This window comes from Diachasma alloeum, unplaced genomic scaffold (genome assembly GCF_001412515.2).
Source record: "Diachasma alloeum isolate Michigan unplaced genomic scaffold, Dall2.0 Dall_scaffold_00288, whole genome shotgun sequence".
NCBI classification, from domain to species: Eukaryota; Metazoa; Arthropoda; class Insecta; order Hymenoptera; family Braconidae; genus Diachasma; species Diachasma alloeum.
This window is the reverse complement of record NW_021680427.1, coordinates 1,283,902-1,296,908: the sequence shown is the minus strand read 5'-3', so window position 1 is coordinate 1,296,908 and position 13,007 is coordinate 1,283,902. Positions and strand designations below refer to the sequence as shown.

The 13,007-nt window shown below is 35.8% G+C and overlaps 1 protein-coding gene across 3 annotated transcripts in view; it reads right to left on the bottom strand.

The window, feature by feature from the left end:
• Positions 1 to 13,007, bottom strand: part of LOC107038764 (protein Wnt-7b) — an 89,865-nt gene that overhangs the window by 4,322 nt on the left and 72,536 nt on the right. For all 3 annotated transcript variants that reach the window (XM_015258017.2, XM_015258018.2, XM_015258019.2), the window contains exons 3-6: positions 8,106 to 8,220; positions 7,888 to 7,959; positions 5,815 to 5,902; positions 1,810 to 1,989 (exon numbers count right to left, since the gene is read on the bottom strand). In XM_015258017.2, coding sequence (XP_015113503.1) covers positions 1,810 to 1,989; positions 5,815 to 5,902; positions 7,888 to 7,959; positions 8,106 to 8,220 — 455 coding nt within the window. The remainder of the gene's footprint in view (positions 1 to 1,809; positions 1,990 to 5,814; positions 5,903 to 7,887; positions 7,960 to 8,105; positions 8,221 to 13,007) is intronic.

Sequence of the window (13,007 nt, the reverse complement as noted above, 5' to 3'; positions counted from 1 at the left end):
ATCGGGATTTTAATCTGCAAAACTGATCCCTCTCGTTGCTATGCAACAAAACATTCGGGAAATATCCGATAATTTTGAAGATCTTGGGGTATTATAGCTGATTATTCTCCCCAACAGAATTTCCACCCAATAGAAATGCAGTATTTGACGTTTTGTCGTGGAGTGGGGGTAGGATTATTTCGATAATTTTTCGGTAATTCCCAATTCGTTGCATGGTAATCAGAATTACCGACAAACAACGGATAACCCGAATGAAGTCGGTAGTAATCTGTTCAAGTTCACGTGAAGTGTGAGAACGTCAGAACTTAATTTTGTTAACAACAACTTGCAACTGGATGTTGAATCACGGCTCTCTACTAAAAAAGATGAGAATGGATGGACCATGCATTTCCGATGAACAATCACCGGCTTCGACGTCTTCCAGTCTCATCCCTCAAAACACTACTAACGTCACTTCTTCGGATGACACCACATTCATTTACAATAATTGTACTTTCAATTGCTCAAATTCATCGATGAAAAAATTATTTTTCTCCTCTCATTCGTCATTTTGTTCAGCAATACTTTAAATTTGAATAAAAATATCGTTGTTTATCCCGTAAAAATGTCAAATACTGTATTCCTGTTGGTTGGAAATTTCGATGAAGGGAATAATCCAGCCGAATGCCCCTCGTGCTTCAAAGTTGTCTAAAATATTGAAGTTTAGAGTTCACCCGGTAGAATTCCTTCAATGATTAATATAGGTTCTTCATATTTACTTCAGTAACCCCGGTTCCTTGGCGCATTGGGTAAGTTCGTTGCCCCACAAATTAGCAAACAGGGAACGATCGTATAAAGAACAAAATAGAAATAGAAATACAACTCAAAATAGGGTACACAAGAACAATTTCCGTCCACCTTAATTAGTTATCCACGTATAAAAAAAAAAGAAAAATTTAATAATAAGATGAACTGAAAAATGACTCAGTAGTAAATAATTAAAAGATGTAACAGACTGTGATACTTAACACACCGTCTATACCATAAATAAATCCACAAGATAAGGTATATATTAAGAAATAGGATTTTTATATTATATATTCCCAAAAATCCTATTATCTTCTCCCACAATATCACGTAATTATAAGAGCGTCTTTTTTTTCACCATAAATACGACCAGATTAGTTATCTTCACTTTTTTTTTCTTTTTTAAATCCTTTTTCTTTTTTTTTGGGGCGCATGAAAAATAACAAACACAAAATGCTACCGTATGGAGCATAAAATCCAATAAACTGTTATGGAAACGTCAATAAACAACTAATACGCTGTTAAAACTCGAGTTACAAAGTGACCATAGTTGTAGAAAAAAACCCAATATACTACATTAATTTTTTTATATACCTGTTTTTTTATGTAAATATCTGTGAATAAACGTAAATATCCTGTTGTACTGTTGAATAAAAATATGGTTAAAAAAAAAGTTTGTTGCCTCACATGCGAAAGGTTCCGAGTTCAAATCCCGGCCGGGTAGAATATGGTGCGATCTAACCATTTAAAGTCCTGATCATCATCGCAGTATACCCTAACCGGGTGGAAGCGATGTAAAATAACGATAAAAAAAAATTCTGAGGACACACGCGTCGACGCACATACACCCACACACACATACGGACATCGTGTTAAAAATGGGTGAAAATGAATGTGGACATTTTGAAATGTCAACATTTGATAAAAAATCGATTATTGATTTTTGGGGTAATTACTATAACTTCCCTAGATCGGGAAGTTGAAGAATTAAAAAAAAAAAAATTTAGTTCAGCGCTAATGTACCTGAGTCGTTGGCGGTGCTGGTGGTGTTACAGCGAGCACAGGCCTCGCGCGATAATACTTTTTCATCAGTGCATCACCAATTTGTCGAAAGCTAGGCAATGTTCTCCAGCATGTTCTCACAGTACATGAACCAGATACCCCATGGCACTTGCATTCTGTTTGCAGCAATGACTTTACAATCTGGAATAAGCGATATTATTGAATCCGATACTGATCGAATGCAAGAGTGAATAAAATGTAGATGAAAATAAAATAGTCCATTTCGTCGTTGTACAGCCAAAAAGGCGTAGCAGCTATGCATACGCACCACACGTATGAAACACAAATTTACATTTCCAAATTTCAAATCATAAAATGTAACTTGATTGAAGAATTCAATCAGTGAATATGGAAAATAGAATTGTCACTTACATATGAATTAAATTTAATTCATGTGATTCGATTGTTTTTTGCATTAAATAGATTTTGAAGAAAATTCGATATGTTAAAAAATTTGTGAAATTCATTTCGTGAGATGCATTTCGTATAAAAATTTTCTATACGGATTGCGTATAGAAATTCTAAAGGATTTCCGTACATGATATTCGGATATTTCTATACGAATATTTTCTATACGAATTATTTCTATACATAAATTTTTACATAAATTTTCATTTTCATACGAAAGATGTCGAAACGCTCCAGAGAAAAACGTATAGAAATGTCGCAACTCCATACGAAATGTTTCTATACATGTGGTAGTGGGTCGTATAGGATCAAACTTATAGAAATCGTATAGAAATAATTTGTATAAAAAATATCCGTATAGAAATATGAGAATATCATAAACGAAAATGCTATAGAAATACTATACGCAATCCGCATAGAAAATTTCTATATGCGTTTTATTCACCCGTGCACTTACACCTTGATGTGTTCACGTATGAAAAAATGTCATGGAAAATCCTAGTGAATTCGCTAGAGAATTTTATTGGATTTGTATTGAACTCCCTCTTAGTTTGTAGCCGATTATAATGAAATGTTCAATAACAATATTCTGTAAAAAAAATCAATAGAATTCCACTTTTCTATGTCAGTTATTCTATTGAGATATTTGATATGGAACTTCAAAATCGGCTCAAATTTTTCAAAGGGAAAGAAAGCCACACTGTTAGAAAAAAAATGAAATTTCGTGGACCGTTGACTACTAATTTTCAGGACAATCACACTGAATGCGATTTAGGGGTAAAAAAATAACGAAATTTCAGGTTTCACTGAAAATTCAGTAAAATTCCAGAATTATGAATATTCAGTGCCAAATTACATTAAATTTTCAGTGATATCTGAATTTTCATCTTTTTTTGCTCCTAAATCGCATTCAGTGTCACTGTCCTGAAAATTCCAGAATATATTTACCGGAATTCTCTGGTTTTCTATTTATTTTCAGGGAAATATAGAACTGAAATTTACAGTTCTCTTTGATTTTTCCATGAAATTCTGAATTTTCAATGACGAAATTCCTTAAAATTTCAGTGGTTATTAAATGCGATAAAAATTTCCAAAAAGTGTACCGGAAATTTCAGGAAAAATTTTTAACCGTCTAGAATGAGTAAAACTTCGACAATTTAAGGCGAGGAAATTCTATAGAAAATATCTGAATAGAATAAATTGCATAGAAAAATGAAATTCGATTGTATTTTTCTATAGAACATATCAATATAGAATCGGCCAAAAACTAATAGAATGTTCAGTAAAAATCCAATAGAATTGTCTAGCGAATTCGTTACGTTGTTCTATTAAATTTTTTCGTGCATGATTGAATCATAATATGCTAATGGTGTTGTATATGAATCCCATTGAACCCCATACCTTCCCAACGAGAAGAGTGGGATAAATGAATTGTCAACCTCTTTCGCGCTATAAAGAAAGCATAATAAAAATGTAATATAAAACCCACAATGTACGCTCTTCGGTTTCAAGCAAGATTGCGTCAACATTGGAAATAATAGAATAACAATTCCAAAAGGACATTGTGCCAACAGTTACAACTGTAGTCATTCTTCCCTCGAGACCCCTTGTTTATTGTTCGTTTCGGCCATTCGTGACAAAAAAGTCGATGTTCTGTTGAGGGGAGAAGTGTACCCCTCGCAAATTTGCACGATCGGAGGGTGAGACACTGATCCTGGACGTGCAAAGGGTAAATCTGAATCTGTGGTCAAAATTGTTGTCCTTGATGCAGTTAAGGGTGTCATGTATGCCCTTGAAAAATGACGTTTCGCAATGTTGATAAAAAAAGTTAGTTTTTTGCGTCCGAATAGAAGCCTTGTTTTTGTACCTGTTTTACAATTTTCGAATTTTGATTGCAAATGGTCTAGAATATTATGAAACGGGAAGAAATTATGTTTTTACGGTCATGTCTCTATGGATGTATCTGACAACTAGGGTTTTCAGTAATTGATTTTGCGTAATTTTGGCTCACTATACACTAAAAGGAAAATCGACCTAATATCACAAAAATCATTTCTGGAGTAAAATTCTATAGGATTTCCGTACATGATATTCGGATACTTCTATATGAATATTTTCTATACGAATTATTTCTATATATAAATTTTTACATAAATTTTTGTTTTCATACGAAAGATGTCTAAAGCTCCAGAGAAAAACGTATAAAAATAATTAGTATAAAAAATATCTGTATAGAAATATCCGAATATCATATAGAAATTCTCTACGCAATCCGTATAGAAAATTTCTATACGATTTTTTCATACGTGCAGTATCAGTTATACAGTAGAGGCTTCCTAGAAGATACCTCTCTATAAGATACCTCGCGCTTGAGACCTACCCCCACTCTCGGCACTTTTATCGCCTCCCGAAGGTTTATGTTCCGTGGGCTTCTTATAAGATACCTATGGCCCCGGTCATTTTTCAACGCGAAGAGAGTAGTTATAAGGCTCAAACGGTATTAAGGGTCAAACGTGAGGGACGAACGAAGTGATCATGAGGGTCTAATGACCTTAAGGAAGGGTCACACCACTTTTTTCAAGTAATGGAACCATACATCGATTTTTTTTCACTTATCCCATCGAAAAATCGTAATTTTTCGTCTGTGATTATTCTCGAGTCCACCAACAATCCCCCAACATCAGCTGCCATTCTATCACGCGGGGTTATGTTTAGAGAGAAAAGGGAACGCGGGCGATACAAATTCAAAACATTAAAACACATAAATTGATTAGTCATCGATATTCATTCAGTAAAAATGAAAATTTCATTGAAATCGGGTGCATCGAGCGAGGTATCTCATTTGAGACCCGCTGATTCCTATTTTTCTCCTCTCTATGGGCGCGCGTAGTGGGGGCATAGGGGTTCCCGGAATTCCACTCTCCTACTATCCCTAAGGTATCTTATATGAAGCCGCTACTCTAATTGGTAAATACAAACGAAATCCGTAAGATGTCACTGAGAATCGAAACTTTGTTTTCTCTGTATTAAATCTGAACCTCTACAATATTTCCATTGGGAAGAAAAACAACACCAGAAAACCTATACTTTTGATCTATTCCCTCAGAGCCATTACGTGACTTTAATACACGCGTAGTGACCGATATTGACTATTGATACCGAATGAATGGATTTCAGAGGAATATTCCATAGTGATTTTACACCTGTCATTACGCATGCGGTGAAAATCATGTGAACATTCTAAAACCAGTAAAATCGTTGGATAAATTGCAGCAAATTGTCATTCATGACTTCAGACCACTAATTGACGGAATATATGTGCAAAACCGGATGTAAGATAAATCTTAACAGCAAGTGCTTTCAACGAATTGATAGCTTATCTAATCTTTCTGAATCAAACTGTCATGCACTTTCTATAATTCAAGGTAAATTATCGTTGGGAATCAATTTGTCATTTGGACTGAGTCCGTGGGGTTCCTGGTGAATGAATATAAACGGCTGTCCGTTATGCAATGATTCTAGTATTTATTAGCGATTGAAAATATTCGGTTGACTCACCTTTCTTCCGGCTTTGTTGTTGTGGAGATTCATGAGACTTCGAGCGTCGCCCTCCACTTCCCGGGCATCGAGAAACCTACGCGCGAACCTAACGTTAAAAATACTTTGTGAGATTGCCAGGATTAATATTGAAACAGCATCCGTTTATTAATTTAGTTGGTAGAATTTCAAGAAATCAATCTGACATTTTTATCTCAATTCTGAAATTGGAACTTCATATTTAATTCAGGACCAAGTGGTTCATCAAATTTTTGATTCATGTTGAGAAGTCAAGGAAATTCATAGGTTTTAGTGAGTCGTAAATGATTTTCAAGTATCGGACAAACCTCACAGAACTATCGAAGAATATTTCACCCCGTTTATGACCTCATGAGTATGTTTGTCTTCATTATAAACCTCAGAATATTCAGCTTTTTTCGCTACTTAAGGGGAGACCGCGGTGAACTTTAGTAACAAAACGACATAAATTTTCAATTTTTCCCTGAATTTACCTGATTTGTCGGAATTTTCAGGAAATAATTTAATTGAAAAATCAAGTATTTTGATGATTTTCAGATGATTTGAACCGAAAATTAATGGAATATTTCATTTTTCAAAGACAATATTCCCTGAAATTTCAGTGGAAATTAAACACGATAAAAATTTCCAGGATTTCGCATAGAAAATTCAGACGAAAATTTTCAACAGTGTAGTTACTAATGAGAGAGAGGCGCGCTTTTATTTTCCAAGAATTAGCACCCCTGCCGGAGGGAGAGGCAATCCCTCTATTTCTAGCTCCAGCCCCTTGGATGACGATCATCACGAACACCAGAACATCAACCTCCGCGGGAAAACTACGTTCAATTCAATTAAAAGTACGAATAAACAGTAAAAAGTGTCGATTCACGTCAAAAACGAGTAATAATAATAGAATATTCCGGTTGAATTAAAAAAAAAATTCATTTCTCTACACGGAGAGAAATATTCAAGAAAAATTACGGAACATTTAACGTAATCCGCAAGCGAGAATCGTTTTCAGTGAATTTCTATAGGAATATAAGAGAATAAATCTGAAACGTTCAGTAAATTTTCGGGTCTGTCACCGAAAAAATACGAAAAAGTCACGTAATTTTTCTGGAAGTTGTAAAATCTAACAGAAACGTCAAGACTTATTATGCCTCAGAACATGAAAATTCTTGGATGTTTAAGAATTTTTACGAAAAGTTCCGGAAAAATTACGGAACGTGTTGTTAAAATCTCCCCCTCACAGTGACTCATGGCTAACTATGAGACGTCGGACGGATGAGTAATTTTTATGGAACACATGGTGGAATTTACGTGACGATTGACACTTTTTATTGAATTTTACTTTGCTCCCAGATTACGTTTCGAAACGTAATTTTTACGTCTTTTTTCTGGTAATTTTTATTGAATATTTCTCTCCGTGTAGAATTTTCAGTTTATTATCTGATTGACGGAACCAAAATTTCAGTTATTACGGTTTAAAGTAAATCTACAGTCACTTGTATTTACTATTTCGATTATTATTCGAGTCCTCGCGAATTCTGAGTGGGACGAGTCATGCGTGCAGGCCTACTCAATCCCGAATCTAGCATATTATCAATGAAAAATTTGTTGTTATTCTTTTTTTTCAATCCTAATGTTCTATTAAATCGGGATCTAAATGTTCATTGATTTTTTCAGGGCTGACTTATTTCTTCGTGGAAATATCCCCTGACAGTTCATAAGAATCAATTGTTACTGGATATTTCAAGAATTACTAGATGAAATTTGCTGTAAAATTTTTTATTTCTGCACGAAGAGAAATGTTCAGTAAAAATTACGGAACTCACAATTCACTTACCGACTACGGAATCGACTCAGGAAATTTAAGTAACGGTATCGTAATTTTTCACAGGAGATTCAGATAAAAATTACGGAACGCTCCGGAAAAATTCCGTGACAGTTCCTTAACATTTCCTACATCCACATTTCGCTCCGGAATTACGGAAAAGATACGTAATTTTTATTGCATATTTCTCTTCGTGTGTAATCTCCAATGAAAAACTAATTTTTTAATAAAGGTGTATTTACTTCATTCCATATGTTACATCCGCACTGCATCCTCCCCATTCCCACCCATTCGGTGGTAGTGATTTTCTCGTCCTGAAAATAATGAGAATTGCACTGTGGTTATGACGTCGAAACAGTGAAGAAGGAAAATTGAAGAAATTCGAAACGCGAATGTTTACATGAAATTGAAGGATTACAATGTGGTGAATGGAGGTGAGAGAGGAGGGTCTTCGGCTTACCTTACGGCAGGTTCGCAACCGCACGCTGTGATATTTCCACGACTACAAGCTGCGGTTATTGCGTATGTTACTCCCGCTGAGCTTATGGCGTATGTAAAAGCTGCTTCCCTGCTACCTGAAATTCAGGAAAAACTTCTTGAAGCTTATGCATCAATTTTTTTGCCCACAAATCTTGTTGTAATTTTCCTCTCATATCTCGAACAACATAAATTTCTGACGCAATTTCAAGCATCAACATTTCAGTAGTGAAGTGGTCAATCGGTTTAAGTCGACTTAGTTCCCAGTTGAGTTTTTGTTAAATAACTCGGAATTTAAAACAGTAAAATTTTGTAAAATCTTTTTCGATAGTCTTCATTTTTCTTTACAAAAAAGATTTTTAGAAAAATTTCGCTAACTACTTTAGAATTTGAGATATTCATCGAGAACTGGAGCTAGAATGGAATTCACTTGAACCGTTTGATCACTTCACTACTGATTTTTTAAATAAAATTGCTTGAGAAATAGAAAAAAAATCATAGATTATTTTCGTTGTTTATTTCAATGTGTTATTATTTTTTAAAGATGGCTTCTTCATATACATAAATGATAGAAATTCTTTGATTTCCCAGCAACCGACTTTTTTATGCAATTAATCTCTGAGCACATTCTGGATATGAATAAATTGATTAAAAATTTGAAGAGATAATTTCCGGGATAAACCATTCATTTTTCATCAATTATTTATGATGAAAGGTTTCAACTTTCTCAGAAAGTCGACTTCCTATTTTTGATTAATTCATTTTTACTCATTTTAATCTCTGTCGAACGGTCGATTTCCAATTCCTTTCGATTCTTGAAATGTTTTCTAATATGAACGAAACCTGTGATGTTCAATAAACGTTGAAAAAACTTTTGACAAAGAAGATTCTTAACAATCTCTTATTCTAGCTTGATTTGAATTTCCACTCGTGTTTCATCGTAGAACAGAACATTTAATTAATTAGCTCGAAAGTATTCACGAAATGTTCCAAATGGTTCATTTCCAATGAATATCATGGATCTGCCGTTCTAAAGCCACTAAATATCAACACAAAATGTTACATTTGAGTATTAACCGTTTCCAACTCAAGAGAAAACCTGTAGCGTATCCTTCTTTTCATGGAATTTATAGCTAAAAACACTAAACTTGAAAAGGCTCCTGCGATGAGACCCTGATACCCGGGTCCTACTACCTGAAGGTTGTCGTCCCAATACGCAAAGGGAAATAGTATATTTCGTAACGAGTGCAAAAAAGTGTTTTTTGGCGAGTGGGAGGTTTATATCACGAGCCGAAGACGAGTCATATAATCCCACGAGCTAAAAAACATTTTTTCACGAGTTACGAACTAGTATATTACGTGCTAAGGCGGAGAAGTGCCGAAGGCGGCCGAGTCGTAGACGAACGGTGCCGAGTGCGCCTGTATTCCACCAGCGTTNAACACTCGTGCGTAATATACTATTTCATCACAATGTGGCGGATATTGGACTTTTAGGCACGCGGAGCGTGCCGAAAAGTTCACTTTTCGTCACAGCGTGATGAAAAGGATATTTCACGTTTTGAGCGGTCAGATTGGACGCATCAAAACCTACAATCTATCCAAAATTTAAATTAATTGTTCGGTCTCGATAAATACTCAAGTGAATCAACCTCAATTCAACTCAAATTTATAGCAAACATTTATTCCGCGTCAATGTATTCCAAACTATTATTGTTACTAAATCAATTTATCGTGCTAGTTTTCACTGGAAATTCAAACTTAAAATGACAAGCCTCTCGGTCTTTTCATCAAATAATGCCTCAAATTATATTCAAAACAACTAAAGAATAATAACACAACTAAACAAATTCAAACAATAAATCCAGTTGGAAATTCTATAAATCTTGAATTACACCCAGATGTTAGTTACATAAACAAGAATGAATCTTGTTTAAGGGCAAAGAATTACCCAGGGAAATTATTTCATAGGTGAATAGGGCTAGAGCCGATCACTATGGTTTAGCACAATCATTGGAACGAATTGGTATAATCGCAGTGTCGCTATGCAAATGCGGTTATGAAGAAGAAAACATCGATCACGTCCTGCGGCAATGCCCGCTGTACGATCATTCCAGACAAATCGTGTTTCAAAAACTCATGAACCAAAAATTTTTCCCATCATGCACGGGAATTCCTAATTAGACTAGATAAAACTGTCTTGTTATAATTAACGAGTTTCGTGTCAAATATTCTATACAAATTTGAAGTGGATTGTTAATAGTTCTAACCCGGGTAGAAATTCAACCGGGGATTCAGCCGCAACTCGGGTGAGCGCGAGCTCAGCCTCGGCTTGCCGCTTGACCCGAGTTCACGCCGCGACACGCCGCTCCATACCGGCTCACAGTCGAACGCTCATCAGACGGCATAACCCGGCACTTGAGTTTGAGCTGTGGCTCAACGCTTAGAACTCAGCTCCGATTGAGTCGTGTCGTTTCGAGTGGAGGGTGGAATAGAATGATATTTATGCATTTTTAGAATATCGATTTAAAATTTGAATACTTTGGAAAATCAAGAAAAACCGAGCGGAAAAAACTTAGAAATCTTACGCCTAAGAAAATCTATAGGAACATAAAAACCTATTTACTTTCTTGCACCAAATTTTACCTTAACAAAAAGACTATGAAGTTGCATAATATCCTATAGAATCGGCGCAAGAAACGAATAGAATTCTAATAGAACTTCCAGAGAATTCTCATAGAATTCCAATAGAAATTTAATAGGAAGCGCTAGGGTTTTCTGTTGAATTTTGTCATGCGTGTTATTTTGGCATACCTGTATTCAACATTTCCCTAATAAATCATAGAATATTCTTAGAACTCGTAGGCCTATCGAAAAATGAAGAATATCCTCTCCTGTAGCGTTGATAATTAATAATAAAGGATCGTTAACGTTTTTCAAGTGATTATTTTTCTTGATTTTGTTTGTTGTATTCGCGAGAAAAAAGAAAGTTTTGACTACGTTTCAGTGAATTGTTCTACCTTGTATTTTCAGATTAATCCCATTCGATTAGTTAATATCACGTTATTTCTGATGAGCTTGTGATTGTTCATCTGAAAAAGCATGCCATCTTCACATTTATTCGATTGTTTTTTCGCTCAAATCACGATGCCATCGGACCTGTCAAATCATTATTGAGGTTAAGTATACTGGGATTGAGTAATTGGAGATGAACCTGAGGTTGAGCAGTGGCCATTCAACTAAAGCCCGGCGAAGCGTTTCGCGTAATAGCCTAACGCTGGGCTGTGAGCGCGTGACGCGGCTCAACCTCGGGTACATGTGACGCGCGTGGAGTTTATCCCAAGCTGGGGCGGAGTGGCGTATTTCTAGCTGGGATACGGGTTCCGAGCCGAGCTCGAACGGGGTGATTTCTACCCGGGAAGCTACCACAACATCTGTAAATATTATAGTTCACATGGTTTCATTTTTATAATAACTAATATCTATGGAAATTGAACTGTAATTGTTCAAAAATGCTTAAATACAATAAAAGAATGAATCTTTCAATTTCGTCCAAATTAATAATAAATGAACAATCATCTCATATTAATCGTAAATTTTCCTGAGTGAGCTTAATGCTAATTCGGGAGTATCGCCTATTCAACATAATTCGAGTAGTACTAAACACCGAAAGCACCTTCAGAAGCAGAAAATGCGTAGCACCACGAGCCTCACTCAAACCCACCACATCTCTTTCACGTTACATTAAATTTACAGTCCCACACGTGAACGTGGATATGCGCGCGACTTCAATTAATTACCCGCGGAGAGCTTTCAACTCATTTGCTGGACGACAGATGAGTTACTGTTCTCGTATTCTCCCCGGCGTTTCATTCACTTTTATTTATTTTGAGAAATGTATTCCTCCATTCCCCCTATCCCATTCATAATTCTTTTATTCCACGTACTTTTTTCAGTCCCACGCCTCCGTCAACAACCTGTCAGCTTGCATAATTCAAAGACCTGAATTAACTAGATGGACGGTAAAAAAAACCCGACCAAACAATTCTGAAAAAAAATACTCCACTATACATTACGCTTTGAAAATAAATGCTTTAAGTGCAGAAAATTATTGTGGGTGAGATCATGAGGGAACATGAGTCAGATAATCCGTAGTTGTGGTTGCATACAATAAAACGTATGCATACAGAGTACAGGGGGATATATATTGAAGGAAAAGATCAATATCTGGACGATCGGTTGGCTGATTTATAAGCCGCCCATAGATACCTATCTCAGTATTTCTCTCGTCCCTGTGCATATATTCAGTGTGTCGCAATCCAGCCAATTTATGTAGCACGCGACATTCAGTACTACACGCATTATACAGTACAGGTCTTCCGACCACTTATGCTGAAGAGTTACCCGTGCTTCGCTAGGAGTCCCATCCCCCCACTCCTCTATGAAAGTAATGATCTAAATGAGTCTGTTCTACGCATTAACGACGCATGCGCGTACCGCTTCGCGGCGCGCGCAAGGTTAATGGCATTGCATTATGTCAATCACCGAAACTGTGATTTTGGAAGCTGATGAGTTTTATTCGAAGTATTTTATGCAACATTGTTATTTGAAAATATTATGAACTGCAAAAGTGGAATGCCATTGGAGAAATATTAGAAACATTCACGTGTTGAAAATGTGCAAACGTAGTTCGCATTCGTTTCTCAACATAAAAAAATACGTATCCAATTTTTCGTCCTGTATTATAATTTCCAATAGTAAAAGATGGTAGGCAAATCTCGGATTTTCTGTTAATAATGTAAAAATCCTCAGTAGATTGAGTACGTCTAGGAGTTGATGCAACAATGACTATCCTTACGAAAAGAAGAGTTACTCATGCTTTTCGAGA